Raw genomic sequence first — 24,209 nt, 5'->3', positions numbered from 1 at the left:
TTGGCTAAATGATCGGCCAATGCTTGGGCTTTCATTGCAGTCCGAGTCACATAGATGATGTCAAATTCTGTGAGCAATATCTACCACTTTGCAAGTCTCCCTGTCGGCATAGGATTTTGAAAAATATATTTCAACGGGTCCAGACGCGAAATGAGGTAAGTAGTGTAGGATGACAAATAATGTTTCAATTTCTGAGCTACCCAAGTTAGGGCGCAACATGTCCTTTCCAGATGAGTGTACTTAACCTCATAAGCCGTGAACTTCTTGCTAAGATAATAGATGGCCTGTTCCTTTTTTCCGGTGATGTCATGTTGCCCCAGTACACAACCAAATGAATTTTCCAAGACTGTTAAGTAAAGAATCAAAGGTCTTCCTGGTTCTGGCGGGACAAGCACAGGTGGGTTTGACAAGTATCCTTTTATCTTTTCAAACGCTTCTTGACACTCATCAGTCCACCTGACCGCAGCATCCTTCTTCAGCAATTTGAAAATAGGCTCACAAGTTGTCGTGAGCTGAGCAATAAACCTGCTGATGTAGTTCAACCTCCCTAACAGACTCATTACTTCAGTCTTGTTCCTTGGAGGTGGCAATTCTTGGATGGCCTTGATCTTTGATGGGTCCAACTCGATGCCTCGCTGGCTGACAATGAACCCCAACAGCTTTCCAGATGGAACACCAAATGCGCACTTGGTAGGGTTAAGCTTGAGATTGTACCTGCGAAGTCTCAGGAAGAATTTCCTCAAATCCCTAATATGGTCGGCCTGATGCTTTGACTTTATGATCACATCATCCACGTATACCTCAATCTTCTTATGTATCATATCATGAAACACCGCAATCATTGCTCTCATGTAAGTTGCTCCGGCGTTCTTCAATCCAAATGGCATTACCCAGTAGCAATAAGTTCCCCATGGTGTGATGAATGCCGTCTTTTCTGCGTCTTCTTCATCCATTAGAATCTGATGATACCCGGCATAGCAATCCACAAAAGATCCTATCTCATGCTTGGCACAATTATCGATCAAAATATGGATATTGGGTAATGGGAAGTTATCCTTTGGACTTGCTTTGTTGAGATTGCGGTAATCGACGCATACTCTGATCTTGCCGTCTTTCTTTGGCACAGGAACGACATTAGCCAACCAAACAGGATATCGAGTGACCCGAATGACCTTTGCATCCAATTGTTTGGTGATTTCTTCTTTAATTTTCACACTTATATCAGTTTTGAATTTTCTCAGCTTTTGCTTGACGGGAGGAACCATCGGATCAGTGGGCAATTTGTGGACCACTAAATCAGTGCTCAGACCCGGCGTGTCGTCATATGACCATGCAAAAACATATTTGAATTCTATGAGTACTTTAATTAACTCTTCTTGGATCTTTGGCTCGAGGTGGACACTTATTTTAGTCTCTCGGATATTATTCGTGTCTCCTAAATTGACGGCTTCTGTATCACTCAGGTTGGGTTTGGGTTTTTCTTCAAAGTGAATTAACTCTTTACTAATCTCTTCGAAGGCCTCATCCTCATCATATTCTGATTCGTAATCACAATCTACTTCTTGAATTATTATTTCGGAATCAGATTGATTTTTAAGACTGGGCTGAGGATTCCTTTTGCATGCCATATCACTAGAGCCAGCGTAAAAAGAACTGTACATAAAAGAGAAGAAAAACAAAAGAAAAACTATCAGGAATGATAATGAAAGGGAAACTGTATTTCATTGAATGATGAAAGATAAGAAGGTTTGCACACTTTAAACAGACTGCAAGATAAAAATCTAGATTACAACCCTGGAATAACCCAAACAAACTGAAGGAAAATCAAAATAAACTACCAAGACTCCTTTCGAGTGGGGAGAGGAGTGACTTTCCAATTATTAAACTTTGTCTTTGGCCCAACGAATTGAATTTCTGCGTTGCTAGGACCTTTACCACTTTTCACCATGTTCACATCGTCAAACAACTTTTCAAATTTTTCAATTAATTCCTCGTCAGGATTAATCATAGATTTAGGAATTGTTGTTATCGGGCGACGGACTTGACAAAAGATCTTGAAAGATGTGGGACTGGAATTGTTGTTATCGGGCGATTTCTGGTACTTGACTTGACAAAAGATCTTGAAATATGTGGGACTAGCCTTGGGAGAGCCCATGCCTTCTGTTTTAGCTTTCTCTTTCTCACGTTTGCGATAGTGGGTATGAATCCCAAACCAAATGTTCCCAAGTTCTCGGGAAGAGATACTGGTTGTATGATGCCTTGCAAAGATGAGCCCAAACCTTTACCGAGTACAAAATCATTCTTCAACATCTCATAGGCTACCATGACTGATGCGGCAGTTATCTTTGGATTTGGAATGTATTTACCCTCAGGAACTTTCTCTACCAACATTGTGTCAGAAACCTGGTAGACCCACGGTCCCTGGTCATTTTTCATTTCAATGACTGGTACAATGGCATTGCTGTGAGGACATAAGCTGTCCTCCCCATGAACAACTATTTCTTGTCTATCCCATTCAAACTTGACTACCTGGTGGAGTGTTGATGGGACTGCTTTAGCAGCATGGATCCATGGTCGACCCAACAGTAAATTATAGGAAACAGCTATATCCAACACCTGAAACTCCATTGTGAATTCCACTGGCCCTATTGTCAGCTCGAGCACTATGTCCCCAACTGAATCTCTACTTCCACCGTCAAATCCTCGCACGCAAATACTATTCTTATGGATCCTCTCCTCTTTTATTTTCAACTTGCTTAGAGTAGAGAGAGGGCATATGTTTGCGCTTGATCTGTTGTCAACCAATACCCGGATCACTACAGAGTTTTCACATTTTAATGTGAGGTAAAGAGCTCTATTGTGCTCAGTACCTTCTATAGGCAATTCATCATCAGAAAATGTGACTCTGTTTGCCTCAAAGATTTTGTTGGCTATTTTTTTCAAATGATTCACGGAGATCTTATCGGGAATGTGTGCCTCATTCAATATCTTCATTAGAGCTTGACGGTGCTCGTCCGCATGGATCAGTAATGACAATAGTGAAATTTGAGCGGGCATCTTTCTTAATTGTTCTACGATAGAATAGGCATGCAGCTTCATCTTCCTCAAGAATTTTTCTGCTTCTTCTTCACTCACGGCTTTCTTCATTGGTGTTGGATTATTTTTAGCTCTTCTTAATTACTCGGGAGTAAAACACCTTCCCGAGCGAGTCAAACCCTGTACTTCACAGATTTCTTCCTTGACTTCTTTTCCTTTGTACATTACTGTTATCCGTTCGTAGTTCCTTTGAATAGCCTTGCTGTTGATTACTGGTAATTGGGTTACTGGCTTGATAACAACCCGATCTATGCGAGCTCCTTCCATGACTATGATGGGTTTGTTGGACACTCCTGGTACAATCACCTTTACCCCTTCCCGTTTCGTTGTAACTTTGCTCGAAGATCCCTTCTTGACTGCCACAGATGGCTCAACATTGTTTTTGCTCTGCTTGGGTACCGACTTCTCATAAGCTAATTGTTCATCTGTCTTGGCTTCATTAGAACAAATCATCATGACGGTCTGTGACGGCTTCTTGGTTTCCCCATCTGCCTGCACTATTTCTATCATATTGGCCTCTTGATGGGCTGGCATCGGATTTCTGCTGATATTGGGAGCTTCAGGAGCTTGAACTTCAATTTTATTGGTATCAATCAGCTCCTGTATTGCATTTTTTAAGTGCCAGCACTTTTCTGTATCATGACCTGGGGTACCGGAACAATACTCACAGCTAACAGTATAGTCCAGATTCTTTGGAGGAGGATTTGGCAGCTTGGATTGTAACGGCCTTAGCATATCTAGCTGTTTTAGCCTGTGGAATAGACTAGTGTAGGATTCTCCCAACGGAGTAAAGGTTTTCTTTTTCTGTAACCTTTCACATTTGAGTGCTTGACTAGGCCTGAAACTTGGTCCGGGAGAATTTTGATAGGTTCGTGAATATGGATAAGTATTTGGTAAGGCAGGAGCACGCCAATGAGCGTGGGCAGGTGGTTGGTTGTATGCTTGTGCATGGTGGACGGAAAAATAAGGTTCCGACGGCTGATAGTAGTGTTGGGGTGAATTGTGGTGATAAGTTGGTGGGTGGGAACGAGGTTGATTATAGTAGTGAGGTGAACCTCTGGATCTGGACCAAGTTCCTGAATCAACCATTGCCGCTTCCTCTCTTTTCTTCTTTCCAGTCTCTCATATGCCGCCTTGAATAACCTGAGTAGTCGCTTTGATAGCCGAATATCTCATGATTTTATTCGACTTAAGGCCTTCTTCTACCATGCCCCCCATCTTTACTACTTCGTTGAATGATTTTCCCACAGCGGAGACCAAATGGCCATAGTAAGTAGGTTCCAAGGCCTGTAGGAAGTAATATACCATCTCACTTTCCTTCATTAGGGGATCCACCCTTGCTGCTTGTTCCCTCCACCGGAACCCATATTCTCTAAAGCTTTCACTGTGCTTTTTCTCAAATTTAGTCAAGGATAGTCGATCTGGAACGATCTCAAGATTGTATTGGAAGTGACAAGCAAATTCCTGTGCTAGATCATCCCATGTGTACCATCTCCCCTGGTCTTGGCGGGTATACCATTCCAATGCTGATCCGCTCAAACTCTGACTGAAGTAAGCCATTAATAATTCGTCTTTTCCTCCAGCTCCCCTCATCTTGCTGCAAAAACCCCTCAAGTGGGCTACTGGATCACCATGCCCGTTGTATAGATCGAACTTGGGCATCTTGAAACCGGCCGGTAATTGCACATTTGGGAACAAACATAGGTCCTTGTAGGCCACACTGACCTGCCCTCCTAACCCCCGCATGTCTCAGAACGATTGTTCTAAGCTTTTAACTTTCCTAAACATCTCTTCCTGTTCGGTATTTTTGACTGGCTTATCAATTTCTGTTGGGAGGTCAAAGCGGGGAGTATATGAATGGATTTTTGAAGCTTTGAAAGTGGGCTCCAGGGGTAGTATTGGTTGTCATGGGCCTGGAATATAGGCTCACTAGGAGATTTGTGGAGTGTAGCTGGGGGAGGTGCTACGAAGGCAGGAGTTACTGGTGGATGGGGGTATGGAATTGGTTTAGGGGGTAGAGATTGTGGTGTATGAGAAGTGGTTCCTCGGTAGTGCTGGTAAATGGGAAAACTTGGGGATAGATCAGTGGCAAGATGATCCTGAGTTTGAGTCGGTGGTGGGGTGGAGGCAGGGTTAGCAGGGTAAGCTGGGGGTGATTGTCCTGTAGACCAAGCCCGATACATCTCGGCCATCTGTTGCTTTAGTTTAAGCATCTCTTATTTCATTTTATTGACGTCCATCTCCTCTATCTCAACACCTGTGTCGACATCCGGGATAGACATGATTTCGGGTATTGGTCCTTTTGATCTGGTTTGATAATGATAATGTGCCAGTATACTCTAGATGAACAAACTTGTTAGTTTTTAGAGTTTAACACATATGCAATTACACGTTGAGATGCAATGTACCTAGGCAATTAACCATTTTCTATCATGTATTTGCTCGGTTGCTTGTGTCATCCCAGCTTTTCTTGGTCTTTCTTTTTATTGTGATTTACTCCTATCTTTATTTCCCTCCCTTTTCATTTTATTCTTTCTTTTGGTTGTGGTCGAATCTTATAGAGATTGCCTACGTATCATGTCCCCGCATGAATCAGACCGTGCGTAGTTCTGGGGGAAGGTAATTATTAATACTCTTATTTATTCTTGAACAATACAAATACGAAAATGACATTACATTTGGAAAACATTTTAAGAAAATGGTTTAAAAAGACTTGACACAGACTCAAACTAAAACATGACTTATTATATAAAAAGCTCCAATAGCTATGAATATGCTCCACTCCCCACTTTTGTTTTCAATCATTGGAACATCTGCTCACAGTGGGGCTTGACCCGGCTGACCTCCTAGTGTACGGTACATTCTTTCTAAATCCATTGCCAGATGACGGGCAAAAGTAGGTGCATGCTCTAGAAACCTTTCATAATCCATCCCTTGGCAGTTCACATAACTTTGAGAAGTGTAAACAGCCAAATCATGGATTTGTGCTCTGAAATCTTGGAGACTTTGGTCTTGGTTTTGCAATTGCTGTTGGCGAGTGGTGGCTATATCTCTTATGCGGTCTTCGCGATCTAAAGCTGACTCCAATTGAGCTCGAAGTCTGGCCTGATCGAGTCTTGCCTGTGCTCTTTCTCCATCAATATCTGCGTGCTGATGTTCTCTATTGTACCTTCTCATTTCTTCCAATTGTGCACGGAGTTGAGCTTCTGAATGTATCCAACGGTCCTTCTCTTTCTTGAATTGAGCCATGTCTTCTTCGAATCTCATTACTTGGCGTTCCTTATTAGATTTGGCCTCCTCATTTAATTGTATGATTTTCCCCTTAGCTTTGCCTAACGCCTTTTCAGTCTTTGTCAAGATGGAGTCATAATCTTGCATTTTTTCCATCAGATTGACAATGATTTTCTGATCTTTCCAACTTCTCACTGGTGCTTCAGAGGCTTTCTTCATCTGTTGAAATTGAGCGCGAAGATTTTTATTTTCGCTAATCAGACTCTTCTTTTCACCTTCTGCTTCTTGTGCTTGTAAGTCTTTCTCCAAATTGAGGTTCCTCAGAATTTCTTCTAAGGCATGAATAGTTGCTTTGTATCCCTTTTCCTTTTCACCCCAAGCCAATCGTTCTTGGATTTTATCATCAAATGTTTGAACATGTGGTCTTTTTATGGGCCTTCTAAGATCAGGTTCTGGTGCATCATCCATGCGGGATCTTTTCTCAAACCACCTAGCATATCCTGGATTTATCTCGCCTTTCGCAGGATCTGGAACTTGAGTATCATCTTTCAAGTATCGACAACCATTCCAAATCTGCTGAATCAAAGCCTCGGGGAGAGTGACTTCGGGGTATAGCTCGATCACTTGCATACTCAAATCCTCATCATCAGGCACCACTTGGTATCTCCATAGCTGTCTTAGAACTCTCTGTGGCGCATACGGCTGGATGCTTCTCAAACCCATGAGCAGCAAATAACTATTCAAGGTTGACATGTGTATCACCTCTCTTACCGGGAGCCATCCCAAGGTCCACTCAATTTGACTTGCCATTAAAGATCTTAAATGGGATATCCAGGCTTCCACCCCTTCTGGAGATTTATAATCTTTTATTCTTTCTTCATAACTTTCGATGAAATTGTCCTTGCTTGGACCATACTGCATGAACTTGGGGTGATGTCGGAGATGTTCAGTCAACCATATTTGCAACAAAACTTTGCCCCCTTCGAAGACTTTTGCCCCTGATTTACATAAAGTCAACGCTCGATAAATGTCTGAGAGAATGATCGGGGCAAGGGTGTGATGTTCCTTGGTAGTGAGGACTTGTACGACTCTCGCTATACGAATATCAATTGTCCGCTCTTTGTTTGGGAAGACCATGATTCCCAGAAAAGCCACCATGAAAGCGAAGCAACGGTGAATCTGCCAGGTGTCCTTGTTTTGTTTGTTAGTAAGGCCCTTTTCATGAATTTCAAATCCATCCGGCTTTCCGAACCTTGAATACAGGAAGTTGAAAGAACAACACCCTTTGACAACGTTGCTTTTTCTGATTTGATTACTGATGTTCAGAAGACCAAAGAATCGATGCACTGAGGGAGCCTTTGGGAATATAAGATTCTGGTTTCTCAAATCTCCGTCAAAACCGGAATATCCAGCTATCTCTTCTAATGTGGGAGTAAGCTCGAAATCAGAGAAGCGAAAGACATTGTGAACAGGGTTCCAAAAAGTCACTAACGCCGTAATCAAATCATCGCGTGGTTTAACTTTCATAATATCTGTGAGAGCTCCCAAATACTTAATGACCCATTTCTGACCATCTCCTCCTAACTCATGCCACCATATCTGAAGCTGAAATAGAAACTCATCTACATTTGCGAATGGTGGGTTTTGGATGGTGCTCATTTTGTATCTGCGATTGATTTTAACAAAATCAAGACTCATTTTAAAAACAAACATTCATAAAAAAAAACTTTTTGATGAACAAATTTGTTTTTTTTAAATAAAAATAAAATAAAATAAAAAAACGACATTTCTTTTCCTTTTCAAAATTTTAAACTATTTTGGAAATTTTCTAAAACAGCCCATTTTCTTTCTCGGTTCTCACAATGATTTTCTATCCTTTCCCAATAAGGTGGTCAACATGCAAATCTTAGGCAACTGAATGCACAAGTAGCAAGTAAGATGCATCAGGATGGTCTTTTCATTTCGGGTGCACCTGTCCTAGACAGACCCAACCCCTGTGTTGAGTCTCCAAGGTCAAATGCACATGATGCAAACAAACGTTCCTACTAGGGATCCGGTATGAGGCTGAGTTATTCTAAGTGAAAAAACCTAAGGCATATTGTTCTAGACCTGGCTTACCCAAACGGACAGCTTGAGCCGAAGTGGGGGCAACGTACCGGGAGCACAAAAGTCTACCCGGCCTAGTTACTTGTCCCAACTTCGTTCTATTTGGTATGACTTCTAACAGAAAGGTGGGCCACGCGCACGTGTGCACCATAAATTCAGAAGACTCAGAAAGAAGAAGGGTTTCGTAGCAGTTTTATATACACAATTCAGATAATATTAAAGTGGTAAAAAGCAACATTTAGCACATTATGCATAAACATGTAAAAATCAAATAATAAATAAATCCAATTATAACAGTTATTATAAGCTTGAATTCTTGGACTCTGAACCAGAGATTCTGGTGTTGATCTCCAGCAAAGTCGCAAGAGCTGTCACACCTCTTTTTTACATAACATCCTGGAAAAGGGCATAAGTAAAGAGAGTTTTTCCAATCAAAGGACAACCGAAACGAGATTCTTTATTAATTTCAGAGTCGCCACTTGGGAATTTTATGGCGTCCCAAATCACCAGTTTTAATCCCGAATCGAGGAAGATATGACTCCGTTTAACATTCTGCGAACCAGAAATCCGAGTAAGGAATTCTATTAATCCAGAAGAAGGTGTTAGGCATTCCCGAATTCCGTGGTTCTAGCACGGTCGCTTAACAATCTATACTTGGCCTAATTATCTTGATTTACTAAATATATTGTTTGAACTTATTGCATAGTTTTAACTTTATTACCGTTTTTAGCTAGACTGTTTATAATTATAGAATTGTCTTGAAACGAATCACGCATACGTATATTCGTTTTTTATATGTAAAGAATCATGTCACGCGTACGTGTACACGATGAGGTTAATAACATATTTTTATTTTATTTTTTAAAAAAAAATGAATTTTGGCTGAATTTGTGCGTGCTTAAAACAAAACTATGAACATTTGTTACTCTTGTATGATTAAATAGTGAGCTGCGCACCTCGGACTACAGGAGATAAATTAATTTAATAACCTCCGAAAACCCCCTTTTTATTAAGAAGATTTGCTCGAAGTTGCGCGAACACATACTCCGAATTGTCTTTAGAAATGTAATCATGTCACGCGAACGTGTCCACAACTACACAATAATATTCTTAATGGCCCTATAAATTTTCTACAAATGTTTATTATGTCTGTCTATATTAAATATGAAAGCCGTGAGAAATTACTGAATGGAGTGCCTCAAGATTTCCAGAGAATCAAGATTTATTAGGTGTTGACCACAGGTTATATGATTCAAATGTGTGAATGACATGCATCAAAACTTATTCAATTAGAAGAGTTAATGAGATGAAAAATAATGTGAAACTAAAATTACAACCTTACTGTGAACACAATATCCGTAATTCATCTATATGCCTTAGAGCTTGATAATCATATGCACAAGTTGTTTATTCTTTTCCTATGCCTAGGACCAAGTGTATTTGTTTTAAAACTTGCAAAGTGGTTTGCTTATAACGTTTTGGAGGAAATTAGTTGATAAACATACCATTTGTTTCATAGAATTTCCATTATTCTACTCGGAGCAAATTCCACTTTGTATATCTTTTACTTAAACTGCCGAAATCAGTATCATAGATCCAATCCTCTTGTACACAACCATTTTTAGTCCAAAATCCTAATTATTCTGTTAATTCGTTTATGACGATTGAGTTTAAGACGGATAAAACCAAACCAATTGTTACTTAGACTTATGCAAACTATTTATAAATACTAAATCTATACCTTGTAATGATGTTGACATTATTTTTATATTATTTTTTATAAGAAATGGTCTAATTGCACTCCTAAAGTAAAATAGGCCATTTATCATTAATAAAGAAAACTGATTTATAAAATGATTCAATAGATAAATTTATACTCCATATGCCGCAAATACGCATCTGAACCTTTCGGAATATTCTAATATCTTAATCGTAATGGATTATATCAATTTACCTCTCACTTATGGTTATCCCCATAACTGTTATCATACCGTATTACATGCAAATAAGAACACTTACATCAACTAGAATTAAAAAAATCTAATGCTTGACGAAATATACTAGTGTAGTTTCTTGATATTTTCACACTACCCTGCACTTAGCTAATCAATGTTTAGACACAAAATTTAATTGAGGGTCAACCTTCTACCAAATTCCCCATCTCGACAATTCAAAGATAAATATTACCACTAAGCTTCAAAAATAAATAAAATTATTGTAGAACTTATACTAACTTCAAAAGAGGCTAATTGGCTAACAGCTCCCATGTCAAGTATAATACTACATTAGTAAACTAAAGAAATCGAAACTTAAACTAATAGATTTACATGGGAGAGGACATATTTGGAATTCCGGATTTCATTTCCTTGTAGTATCCAAACTTTGTATGAAATAAGTCTAAAACATATACCTGGAAATGAAAGTCAAACGGAGGTAAGAGCAACAAGAATAACAACAACTATCACCAACAGCAACAAACATCCCCAATCAAACAATATCTCGTAAAAGCTTTAAACTAGATTTGAAGACCAATCTTAAACCTTTCTCCCTCAGGTAAGTTAAAATTATTTTAGAAGTTTTAAAACAATTTTCAGTCAGTAAACTTTTGTGGAACAGCAGAATTGTTCTTCCTGTGTGTATATATCCGCGTGTGCCTTAGCCCTCAATTTTTTCAGAATCTTTTTTGGGATTTTTTCCTCCTTTTTTAAATTTTCTGAAACCCCCCTTTTATACAAATTAACTCCCTCCTTTTTCTACTGCCCAACCCCCCCTCTTTCATTTTAAAAAAAAAACAGATTTTCCACTAAAATCTGATTTTCTTCCCTTTTAATCCCACTAAGGCCAACTTTTCTAATTATCAGCCCTTCCCAATTCCCTTTGTTCCCCATTAGTGCATTAATTAATACCCCATTGACAAAGCACTAACAATAAAGTATCATACTAACTGTTTTATTCCCAACTTACCCCTGAAAATCCCTTAATATTACTGCCCTAAACCAATCTGCCCAAACTCAACAATTATCTGCTTAACAGCTTCAACCAATTCCTAAGGTTTTAATGCAGAAAATACATTAAATACAAAGACTTCCAATTCAGAACAATATTTACAGAATTTTAACTAATCGGACAATTAACAATCAAAACTAAAACCAAACAGAATGTCAAATGATTCAATCTATACAAACGAACTAATCAAATGAAGCTTAATTAGACGATTACGTATTACAACTGACATTGAGCAAATCAGCAACAAAGAAATAGGCAATTCAAATAATTTCAGTATTATTGCCAGAATCATGGATTAAACGGAAACTAGCTGATCGACGCAACTTATTAATCGATCATATACATAATAATTACAACAATCATAAACAAATGATAGATTTGGACCAAATAAAAAGGTCTATTGAGATGAGAGGATGAACTGAACAGCAGGGAAAATCAATAAAACTAAACTAAACAAATACACAGATAAACAAAACCCTAAATACAGAATAAGGGAAAAAGAAAATACCTCAAACCTTCAGAACTTATACGGACCCAGGTTCGAACTAGGATTCAGATACTTTGAGGTCGAACAGACTTTAATCGAAATATTCTCAATTGAGAATACCTCGATTAAGGTCTATTAGATCCCAATCTTTCATTTAATTTGGACAAATTCCTCGATTTGGAATTTTAGGGTTCCGTTTTTTCTTCGGATTTAGGGTTCGAACAATTTTGGGCAGATTCGAAGGGAACCAACTGTGGTTTAGGGGTAAGGGAGGCCTGGGGGTCACCTGGTATTAATTTGGGACGGATCTGGGTAAGTTCATGTTTGGCTCGAATCTTCAAATGAAGATTCGAGAAGCTCTGAGATGATTCGAGCCAAACAGTTTGAAGATCTGTGTTGGGGGTGGCTGGAAGGTCATTGGGTGTTAGTTTGGTGATCATCGGAGGTGGTTGTGTCTTTAGGCCAACCTTCGATTTAAGATTCGAGGAGTTGGGGCCTGATTCGAGGGGAGTTATGGTGATGGTTGGAAAGAGGAGGTCGAGGTGATTCAGGGGTGTTAAGGTGGTGACCGGCGGCGTCGTTACCGCCGGGTTTTAGGTGAGAGTGAACTAGGGCGGCTAGGGTTTGGGGGGTGTCATCTCAGAGACGATGATGAACAGGAAAGCGGGGGGGTGCTTGGTTAGGGGGCTGGGGTATGAATTTAGTTTATATAGGGGAGGGCTGGTCTGATCTTGACCGTTGGATCAGGTAAGATCTACGGCCTGGATCAATTCATTTAACTTAACGGTGTCGTTTGGTTTAGGTTGGGGGAATGGGTCGGTCTCAGACGGGAGTGGGTCGGGTCATGGGGAAGGCCTGGGAACCATCAGATTTAAAATAATGAACGGTCCCGATTAAATACAATCATACGGCGTCGTTTGGTTTAATGAAAGAACTGAACTGGACCGTTGGATCTATTTGATCAACGGTCCAGATGAAAAATGCCAATACGGCGTCGTTTGATTGTCTTGAAATTACCTGGATGGGCACCATCAAAACGACGTAGCTCTTGCCCTATACTACATCGTTTGATGGTTTTTGGGTTGACAGATCTGGGCCGGGTAGGAGGTGCAACCTTTGGGCCTGACTTTCTTTTAAAAACTGGCCCAGTCCGAATCCTTCTTCATTTTTGAATTCTTTTCCTTTTTCTTCTCTAATTTAACACAATTCCTAATTAATTGTAAAATCTAACTACAAATATTAATTAATACTTACAATAATTAACACACAAAACAACAAAAAATGAAATCGCACAATGGCACATTTAAATGACAAAATTACAACAATTACATATTTTTGTGATTTTCCTTCTTTTAAAACCCAATTATTGTTTAATTAATTCCTATTTGTAAAAACCACGAATACTAAGTGCACATGCACATATTTTATTATTTCCATTAGTTATAACAGGATAACCATTGACTGACAAAACACAAATAATTACTCAAAAATGCCACGCAAATCCTAAAAATTGTACACCAAGAAAAATGGAGGTTTTATTTTTGATTTCTTTTGGAGTAGTTTTGTGAAGCAAAAATCACGTGCTCACAGCAGATTCATCAAAGGTAACATCCCTGCTGAATATTACTTTCTTTGCCATAGGACACCATAAGCGGTATCCTTTGACTCCAGAAGTAATCCTCATAAAAATAGCTTTCTTTGACCTTGGATCCAATTTTGACTCTGTCACATGATAATATGCAGTTGATCCAAACACGTGCAAAGAGTCATAATCTCTACATCAGACTTTCCATGCCATTTTTCAAATGGTTTCTTGCCGTCAATAGCAGCAGATGGTAGACGATTAATGAGGTGGCATGCATATGTAATTGCCTCAGCCCAAAATTCTTTGCCCAAGCCAGCATTGGACAACATACACCGTGCCTTCTCCAGTAAGGTCCGGTTTATACATTCTGCCACTCCATTCTGTTGTGGTGTATGTCTGACAGTGAAGTGTCGGACAATGCCATCATTTTCACAAACCTTATTGAAATGATCATTTTTGTATTCACCTCCATTATCTGTGCAAATACACTTGATCCTCCTGCCTGTTTGATTCTCCACCATCGTTTTCCATTTGAGAAAAATTTCCAACACTTCATCTTTTTTTTCATTGTATACACCCACACTCTTCGGGAAAAATCATCAACAAAGGTTATAAAATAGTGATTCCCATCCAATGAAGGTGTTTTGGAAGGACCCCAAACATCAGAGTGTACATAATCCAAAATGCCTTTAGTATTATGGATCGTTGTACCAAATTTAACCCTTGTTTGTTTCCCTTTGACACAATGCTCACAAAACTCCAAGTTGAAAGTCTTTACTCCTTTTAACTATTCTAGATCTGATAGAGTTTTCAAGGATTTTCCTTCGGCATGTCTCAAGCGCATGTGTCATAGCTTGGCTGTTTCTGCTTCTTTGTCGTCACTGGATATCACTGTCGTTGTCCCAATAATTGTACTACCACGATAACGGTACATGTTATTGTTCTTCCAATTGGCCTTCATTACCACTAGTGCACCAGAGCATATTCTCATCACTCCATTTTCTACAATGATTTTGAACCCTTTTGATTCTAAGGCTCTCACAGAGATGAGATTCTTCTTCAAACCCGGTACATATCGAACGTCTATTAATGTTTTGATCATTCCATCATGGTTCCTTAATCATATTGAACCAATGTCATATGAGGTAAGAGGGCTATTATCTGCTGTGTGGATGACTCCATATTCTCCTTCTTGAAAATCCACGAACCAGTCCCTGCTGGGACACATATGATAGCCAAGACGAGTCCATCAACCATTTGTCTGATGATGTTGATGACTCTGTTGTAACTAATGAGAAGTCTGAATCACCACAATAAGCTACATTTGAATCCATAATGGCCTTTCCATTATTATGTTTGGCCTTATTCTTCAACTTCGGGACAGTCTTTCTTCCAGTGCCCCTTTTCTCGACAAAAAGCACATTCATCTTTGCTGGGTCTAGATCTTGAACTGGATCTAGATCTTGACTTGGATCTTCCCTTCTTTGCCCCCGTTTGATTTTGAGGACGACCCCTCACAACCAGTGTTTCTCCTTCTCTGCCCTTCTGTTTTTCTCCCTTTTTTTGTTCATAATTGTACAAAGCCAAACAAACTTCTCTGAGAGAAACTTCGTCATTTCCATAAAGTAGAGTAGTTTCAAGATGCCTGTACTCATCAGGAAGTGACCCCAACTATATCAATGCCAAGTCACCATCATCAAAAGATGCATCCATATTTTGTAAATCTGTGACCAACTTATTGAAACTGGTGATATGTTCATTCATTGTGGTACCAGTAACATAGGTAAAGCGAAACAGTCTCTTCTTCATGTACAATTTATTTTGACGGTTTTTCTTCAAAACATTATCCTCCAGTGCTTTTCATAATTTACTTGCAGAAGTTTCCTTTGTGTATGGATATTTCTGCTCTCTAGCAAAGTAGGATCGAATGGTACCGCAAGCAACACGGTTGATAATTTTCCAATCTTCTTCTCCAATAACATCTGGTTTCTTTTCTTCAATGGCAAGATCTAGCCCTTGTTGAAAAAGGACATCTAGAACCTCGCCTTGCCGCATCCCAAAAATGTCCTGAACCGTAAAAAATTTCTACCGCAAATTTCGCATTTGACACAATTCTTGTCATAAGCAAAGATGCCAACGATGACATATTATTGACACTTGATGTAGATTCTTCTTGTTTATTGTTTCCCATTTTTACACAAATATTATTTAATAGCTGACGACACAAATCAAGATTATTTTCTTTCTGGTGTGGAAGATCAGACTAAGCTACAACCACAGAGCATACTCAGACAGAATCTTGACTCAGTTACCAAGATAAATCTTTTCTGATGTGGAAGATCAGACTATGCTGCAACCACAGAGCATACTTATACAGTACCTTGGCTCTAATACCAATTGTTGTGGAAGCCAAATGTATATAGTGTGAATGAGTCACAACTACTATACCAAAAATTATGGCAGCCACTAAATAATAAATAAGACAATAATACAACAATAAAAGGAACACCAGAATTTACGAGGTTCGACCAATTTTGCCTACTTCCTCGGACACAACCAATATTTTATTCCACTCCAAAATATAAGTGAAATAATACTAAAGAGAGAAGATACAAATGCCTTAAAAAGATGAGAAGACAAAAGAGAGGTGTGTCTAAATCCTAAACATTAGGCCTCCTTTTATAGGAAAAAATTCCCAAACAAAAGTGTCAACCGCCGATGTGAGATATTTGACAACTTCAACACAACACACTTGAAGTTGAAGAATAATATAAGGATTATATGTAGACCATTTTCTTGTTGTATAAGTAGTGAAAAATATTGAAAAAATTACAAGAAAATACACGTGATTTCACATCATAATAAAAAATAGCTTATATTTTTAAGTTTTATCCGGCCTAGCCTATATTCTACATATTTTGAAAGCACTAGCAAAAGCACTAGCTGATAACCCCTATTTCAAAATTTATTTTCTTACGATCACTGCTTCTAAAAGTTATGGAGTTAAATGTAGTTGGTCAAGTTACCCATTTTGTTTTATGTTATGGCAAGAAAAACTTACTGCCAAAACTAAGAATATTTTTGTTCTAGAGCCTCGTAGCTTTTGAGACTCTTCACGATTTAGTTTTTTAATTTCTCTTTTTTAATCTTTGAGTTAAATTTTAGATCTAGGTTTTAGAGTTTGTTAGTTGTTTGGATTGGGTGTTGCTTCAATTGATTGAAAATATCCATAGGAGTTCAAAACCTAATTGTGAAGTAATTTGCATTAGATTTGAGTTAAATTTCAAAAGAGGCTCAAGGAAGAAGACGAAGTCAGTTTTTGTATAATAAGTATATAACATTGTATAATAGTGTATATGGGTGTATAAACACCTTTTATACACTATAATACACTTTTATACACCTTTATATACGCATATATAGACGAACTTCTTTCACGATTTTCAGTTGCAATTCTTGTTCAAAACCAGTCCAAATCTCCATTAAATGACTTCAAATTTTATATACAACCTCCTTATACGATTTTTTAAAAATTCTAACTAACACCCAACTCCAAATTTCTCACAAATCCAGATTCGAAATTTAAACCCATTTATTTAAGCTTGTTCAACAATGGTGGTCCAATCCAAAACGTCATTAAATGACTTCAAATTTTGCATACAACTTCCTTATACTATTTCTAACAAGTCTAAATAACAACAACAACAACAACAACAATAACAAACCCAGTAGTTTTCCACAAGTGGGGTCTGGAGAGGGTAAGATGTACGCAACCTTACCCCTACCCTTGGAACGACAGAGAGGTTGTTTCCGATAGACCTTCGACTAGAGAACAATTGAAAAAGAAAAGGTAATTGCAACAAGTCAGAATAATAACAAAATGAAATAATATTGAATCTAAGAATGCAGTCAAACTCTAGGTAGTAATAACCATCTATGGATAAAAAAATATCATACTAACACTAATGCTAGAGAACTGAGTAAGACAAAGAGAAACACTCAACTACCTACGAACCTTCTACCATAATCTTTGACCTCCACACCCTCCTCTATAGAGCCATGTCCTCAGTCAGCTCCAGCTGCGTGCCTGCGCCATGTCTAGCCTGATAGCCTCTCCCCAAGACTTCTTAGGCCTACCTCTACCCCTCCTGCTACCCACCGAGGCTAACCACTAGTACCTTCTGACTGGGGTTTCTAAACTTCTCCTCTTAACACGTCCAAACCATCTCAACCTCGCTTCCCGCATCTTATACTCCACAGGGGCCGCACCCACCTTTTCTTGAATAACTTCATTCCTAATCTTATCAAACTGGGTATGCCCACACATCCACATCAACATCCTCATCTCAGCTACTTTTAACTTCTGGGTCCTGTTCAACTTGAAACCTTAAGACTCTAGGGTTTGCCTCCAAATTTCTCATAAAGCCAGATTTGAAATTTTAACCCACTAATTTAAGCTTGTTCAACAATGGTGGATTATCTTAAAATCTTACTTTTATAACCCAAATATGTTGGTTTGTTGAACTAATGTTTGAGCCACAATTACTAATTCGAAGATTAGATTAAAAGCTTGAGTATTTTTAAAAAATAAATAAATAGTAATTTCAAGAACATATTTGGAGTTGGATGTTGCTTGGCCTATTATTTTTAGGCTACAGCTTTACAAAATTAAATATAGGCCACTTAATTGCAATGTATGTGTGTGAATTGTATATATGTGTAATTCTCCCTAAAATATATCACGGTATCATGCTTTAGCAGTCTTTTAGATTTTTGAAACTGAAGTTGAAAATCAATTAGATAAGAAAAAAGGGGAAAAAGCATAAGTACATAGCAATGGGGCGGGGCGGATTTAGACATATGCGGGGTGATGTGGGTTTAAGCACATGCGGGTTTGGTGCGGGGCGAAATATTTTTTTTTTAATATTTTGTGGGTGCGGTGCGGGGCGCAGGGCCGGATTTATGCTCATGCAAGCGGTGTCATCCGATACCGCTTCGCCGGAAACTTTTACAAATTTATATGTAAATAATGGTTTAAAAGAAACAACAATAAAAATATATCAGTTGACATTATTGACGAACATGTGTGTCTTGGTCCAGCAATCATATTGGTTCTTTGGTCTCCAAGGGTCCTAGGTTCGATTTTGAATGGATGCATCAAGATTTTTTTTAACTTCAAAATAACACTAACCCAATTTCCAACTATTGAGCGAAGTTTGTTCAGTGAAATAATTCCATCACAAATATGTGAGAAAAAGGACATACAAACATCACTTAGTAAAAGCTTTCTAGAAAAAGTTCTTAATAAAAATACCAAAATTATTCGCTTTTATCTTTTTTCCTTCTCTTGATTTGCTTATCGTTTTAAAATAAATGTGTTAATGCATTTGAATGTATTTTATTATGATGATCTTATTTTAGTAAGTTGTTCATAGGTTAACTTCTTAAAATATCGACACCGCTTACCCAATATTCTGCGTACGCCCCTGGCGGGGCGGGTTTAAAAATTTCAGCAAGGAAAAAAACCCATTTTTCTACCTTTGTGGAGATGAAACCCACGTAATATATTGAAACAAAATAAAAGTTTCATAACGCTAGTACGTCAAAATTCTCATCCTTTTATGGAATGTTCTAAAATTGTAATATTTAACACATAATTCTCAATTAATTATAACTCTATTTTATTAATCAAATTCTTATCCCTTAATTTTGCTCAAATGCTCGCGAGTGTACATACTGATTAACAAACAAGAAAATATCTATTAATTGATCTTTGACAGATGTTTTTTTCCAATTTCCAATGTAAGCTTGAAATGCTATGCAGGTATGGGCGTGGGGCGGATCGACGCGGGTGCAAATGCTACGTGAGGTAGGACGGGTTAAAATTTTGTGGGCTAAGACAAAACCCGCACCGCGCCACACCGCTTGCCATCCTTAGGTTTGAGTCAAATTTTCATATACACTCAAAATATTTGCAGGACTCTTATTACCCCTCTGTCTCTTTTAGTGGAAATGGCGAGTGGCAAGAAGAATTTTCGTGGGAATGGGAAAGAGACCCTGAAAGTAATGTGAGCAACTAAACTTCGGCCACGGGAGTGGAGAAAACATATTCGGAAAAAAAAAGAGTAGAGAAATATAAGTTTTAAGTTATAACGATAATTAATAAGTCTAATTAATTGTATAATTTCCAATAATGAAACTTGTCCAAATTAAATCCGCTTAGACTTATTCTTTGGCTCTCGCATGCTAGTGACTACACTCTCCATGCTACGTTATTATTCAAGGATGTATTTATTCCACTTCGAAAAAGTTCAGGGGTAATATATAGAACCCCCTAAAGGTCGGGTGTGAAAGTGAAATCCGACCCAAATCTGAGGGGATAGTTTTGCCTTCTCTCTATAAAATAAACATCAATTGATAACTAGGTAAAAATGACTAATCAGTTGTCACATATTGAATTATACCGATAAAAAATCTTTACATTATCAATCAAAATAACTTAAATACATAATTTAAATCATTTTTCTTGTATCAATGTGGCAATAGCCAATTCCAGAATGGATAGTTGAACAACCACAGGCACAGCTAACAAAAGCAGTAATGCACAACTTGCTATCTTTTAGTATAATAAAATAAAAAGTCTTACAAACATAAACTATGTATAAATGTCCTATATAAATCTTAATCTTACCAAGTGTAATGCTGCAGCCTGCAGGTCAAGAGAGAAGGCATGAATTGATAATTGGATTGATAAATGTTAGTATTGTACCTTGTTTTCACCAGTAGTCTTTGCAGGTACAGGAACCATTCCTAAAGTGATGGAACCGAACACGATCTCTAACAATAATTTCAACGTCAAAAACTTTCGAAATTAATTTGGTTACATTGTGGCAGTCACTGCAGATTCGCAAATTCTTGAAAATGCGTATAGGAGTTCCCGGTTTCAGTTTCAGAAGTCCATAAGCAATGGCAAGTCTCTCACTGTGCAGTTTAAGCGACCGTCTCTTCCCATTATCAAGTTCATCAACCATTGATGCTTGTGACAAGTCAGGAACATACCCTGCTAATTTGAGTCTTTCTTCTATAACATCCAAAAACTTGTAAATTTCTCTAGTATGCAAATGAGAAGTATCTCCAGCGAAAAATTCATGGAAAACGCCATTAATTTCAATTGAACTACAGCCTGGATCTTTTTTAATACCCTTATCGGTCATCAATTTCCTAATCAGTCCAGCCTCGTCCCATCGGTTAGCAGTTGCATATACTCTTGACAAAAGAACATAAACACCACTAGTGTCACTGCCTTCGGACTCAATTACTTTCCTTGCCACTTCTTCACTAAGTCCTATGTCAGCGTTTTTCTTGCAGCAACCATCAAGAAGACTCCTCCATATTGCTGCATCAGGTTTCATTGGCATGTTTGATACGACATCAACAGCTTCATCAATATGCCCCGAACGAGCCAGAAGGTCAACCAGGCAACCGTAGTGCTCTAAAACAGGCTTAATCTTATACTCAGAAACCATTTTATCAAAATAATTATTGCCCTCGCCAACAAAACCTCTATGATTACAAGCACTCAAAATACCAACAAATGTGATTGAATCAGGCATTACTCTTTCGTTAACCATTTGGTTAAAACAACGAAACACTGCCTCAACCTCCCCATGCATTGCAAATCCTAATATCATAGCATTCCAAGAATTCAAATCACGTTTGCTCATCCTCTCGAAAACCTGAACAGCCATATTCAACGAACCACATTTGCAATACATGTTCAATAAACAATTGTTAACCAGCAAATCAAAATCTAAGAAGCTCTCATACTTCCTTAAAACATGAGCATGAACCCACATTCCCAAAGATAACGCCCCAAAGCCAGCACAAGCATCAAGAACACTTTGCATCGTATATCCATCAGGCTCAAATATCTTTTGCATCTCAGAAAACATTCTCAAAGCACTTTCAAACTCACCCGATTGAACAAGAGCATCAATCATAACATTCCAAGACACCAAACTTCTCTCAGGCATTTTATCAAACACTCTCCTAGCATCCTTCAAACTCCCACAAGACGAATAAAAATGAATCAAACTATTGTTTATATACACATCTGAATCAAACCCAAGTTTCAAAGCAAACCCATGTGCTTGTTTCCCTTCAGAAAGTGCAAAAAGATAAGCACAAGCCTTGAGCACAAATGGGAAAGTATGCTTATCAGGCTCAACATTTGTAGCCATTTTATAAAAAAGCAAAAAGGCTTCATCTTTACGACTACTGCTATGAGCACAAGCTCTAATAAGAGTATTCCAGATGAAGGAATTGGTGTTTTCTAAATTACTGAAGAGTTGAAAAGAATAATTAAGGTCATGTAAGGAGGCAAAATGGAGAATTCTGCTGTAGAGGAAAAGGGTGTCTGTGTTGTCAAGTGTGGTTGTACGAAGAGTATAGGCGTGTACTTGTTTGAGCTGAGAAATGGAAGTGCATTGTGTCAAGATTTGGAGGATATGGCGTCGATGTTCACTAGTGTTGGTGCTGGTGTTGATGGCATAAGTTGTTGGCCTTGGTGTAGTTGCTAAAATCATCTTATTTCCAGGCTACTCTCCACAAGTAAAAATAATTTCAAAATATATACAGATATATAAGTAAACTTTTTTGTATTTCAAAATTTACTGGTCCGACATATTCCAAATGGTGCCTTAAAAAGCTTGATGATTATTTTTTACACTTTTTATCAATCCAAGATCTTTGGTTAAGAGGGAAAGAATGTCCTATTTCACTACACCCCTTGACGGTAAAATAAAAATTCTATTTCTTTTAGCTCTACCAAACGCCTTATAAAATATCAAGTTTCAGTACGTCAGATATCATAGTATAGAATTAATATGTACAAACAAGAATCAAAAGATAAAGGCAGAATATATAATAGGCAAAATACATACTTTATTCATTTATCTTTTCCTCAAATCCCTCTTACACATTTATTAAATACGAGAATAATATTATACACCAAAACTTTTAAATGTGTGTCAGTTACAAACCACTTCTGTTTAACCAAAAATTGGAATTTCGGTCAAAGCTTATTTTTAGAAGAACTCGAGTTACTGATAATCAAATAGAAAAAGAAATAATTGGTGTAAATAATAACTGAATAGAAAGCAAAATAAATCAATATATTCCAATAGTATTTCGTCCTTACAAATGTTCATTCCTCACCTTTTATAGCTATTTCTAAGTAATACGTTTTTCTCCTTTCATAATGGTGTCATTATGGACAATTAATGACATTTAATGTAACGTTATAATTGGCAATCGTAACTGATTCAATACAGATTCTATAACGTTTTTACGTACTTAATGCCTATTAATTATCAATAATACGTATCTATATCCCTTTCGCTATTTAGGTTCATTCTTCTGATGCCTCTTCAGAATATCAAGAGGTTCGAGTACCTATCCCTTCTAGCTTTCTTGGATCTTTGCCCGTGCCTGCTAAAGCTCGTGCCTTTTCAACTATTCTTCGCCAGCTATCGTTCCTTTACCAGTCCACGTGTCATGACACGTTACCACATAATTAATTCAATACATTAACTTGATTTTTCCCGATACAGATAGTCCCCCCACTTACCATTTATTCATCAATAGAATATTTGGGAAGTGGATCTTATTAAAGCGGGAATTTTTGCCGTCATTATACCTTCTCTGGAACTGACGCTCCATATGTCACTTCCATTTAATGCTCATGACGCATGACATCTTCTGATTGGTTCTGCAACTTTTCAGCGTTTTTAGGGCTTTTTTGCTGCTTCATCAATTACGAAGCGACAGTTTCCATCATGACGTTTCCATCATTACACCTTTTTTCTTTTTGCTTCTGAGTATAAATATAGTTTTTATCTTTGTCTTTCTCATAAAATGTTTCACATCTTAGAATATTCACTCTTGTTTTCGTCTTCCTCGTACTGCCATGTCTTCGAAAAACCCTAATCCTCGAAGAGTCCCCATTGTTGATGATCTTCCTCTTGCTCTTGTTAGAAGCAGAAGAGGAGGAAGACTACGTAGTTTAGGATCTTCATCTATACGGCGTACTTCTTTACCTCCAGTGAGTTCTACTCCTCCTTCTAGAACTAGGGGTTCTCTTTCCCATAGACCTTCATCTAGAAGTAAAGATTCTAATGAACCCATTCGTGAGCCTTTGGTAGATGAAATTGTCACTGTTGAACTATCTTTTTACACTGATTGAGAATCGATTAGAAACCAAGTTTCTTTTATGTCTTCTTTAGATCGTGCCGATATTTATCCTTCTCAAATCACCGAAGGTCTTATCTCTGTTATTCGTAGGAATTGACATTGGAGACCTGGTTTCCCTATTATAATTCCTAATGCGAACTAAAGAATTACTTCTTACTTGACCGGGTTTTCTTTTGTGTATACATACCCCTTTACGCTGAATTTTAAACCTCATATTGATCATGTTATCCTCGAATTCTGTCATTTTTTCAACGTTTGTTTAGGACAGATTATCCCCATTGTGTGAAGGGTTATTGCATGTTTAAGGCATTTAACAAAGTTGGCTAATTTGCCTTTTACTTTCTTCTATTTGATTCATCTCTACTCCCCTAAGCTTTTCTGTCATGGGATTTTCACTTTAGTAGAGAGAAGTAAGAGAGTGTTAGTTAGCCCAGAGGATGATAAGGA

At 37.9% G+C, this 24,209-nt stretch overlaps 1 protein-coding gene across 1 annotated transcript; it reads right to left on the bottom strand.

The window, feature by feature from the left end:
- Nucleotides 1-20,109: 20,109 nt before the first annotated feature.
- On the bottom strand, nucleotides 20,110-22,178 carry LOC107794828 (pentatricopeptide repeat-containing protein At1g59720, chloroplastic/mitochondrial-like). The gene has a single exon (XM_016617365.2). The coding sequence runs from the start codon at nucleotides 22,094-22,096 to the stop codon at nucleotides 20,288-20,290; it is 1,809 nt and encodes a 602-aa protein (XP_016472851.1). The 5' UTR covers nucleotides 22,097-22,178; the 3' UTR covers nucleotides 20,110-20,287.
- Between the last annotated feature and the right edge of the window lie 2,031 nt (nucleotides 22,179-24,209).

Source organism: Nicotiana tabacum, chromosome 20, assembly GCF_000715075.1.
Source record: "Nicotiana tabacum cultivar K326 chromosome 20, ASM71507v2, whole genome shotgun sequence".
In the NCBI taxonomy this organism is placed as follows: domain Eukaryota; kingdom Viridiplantae; phylum Streptophyta; class Magnoliopsida; order Solanales; family Solanaceae; genus Nicotiana; species Nicotiana tabacum.
This window is presented reverse-complemented; position numbering and strand designations above follow the sequence as displayed.

Excerpts from the sequence above, each read along its gene's own strand:
- LOC107794828 (XM_016617365.2), bottom strand. The coding sequence starts at position 22,096 with ATGATTTTAGCAACTACACCAAGGCCAACAACTTATGCCATCAACACC.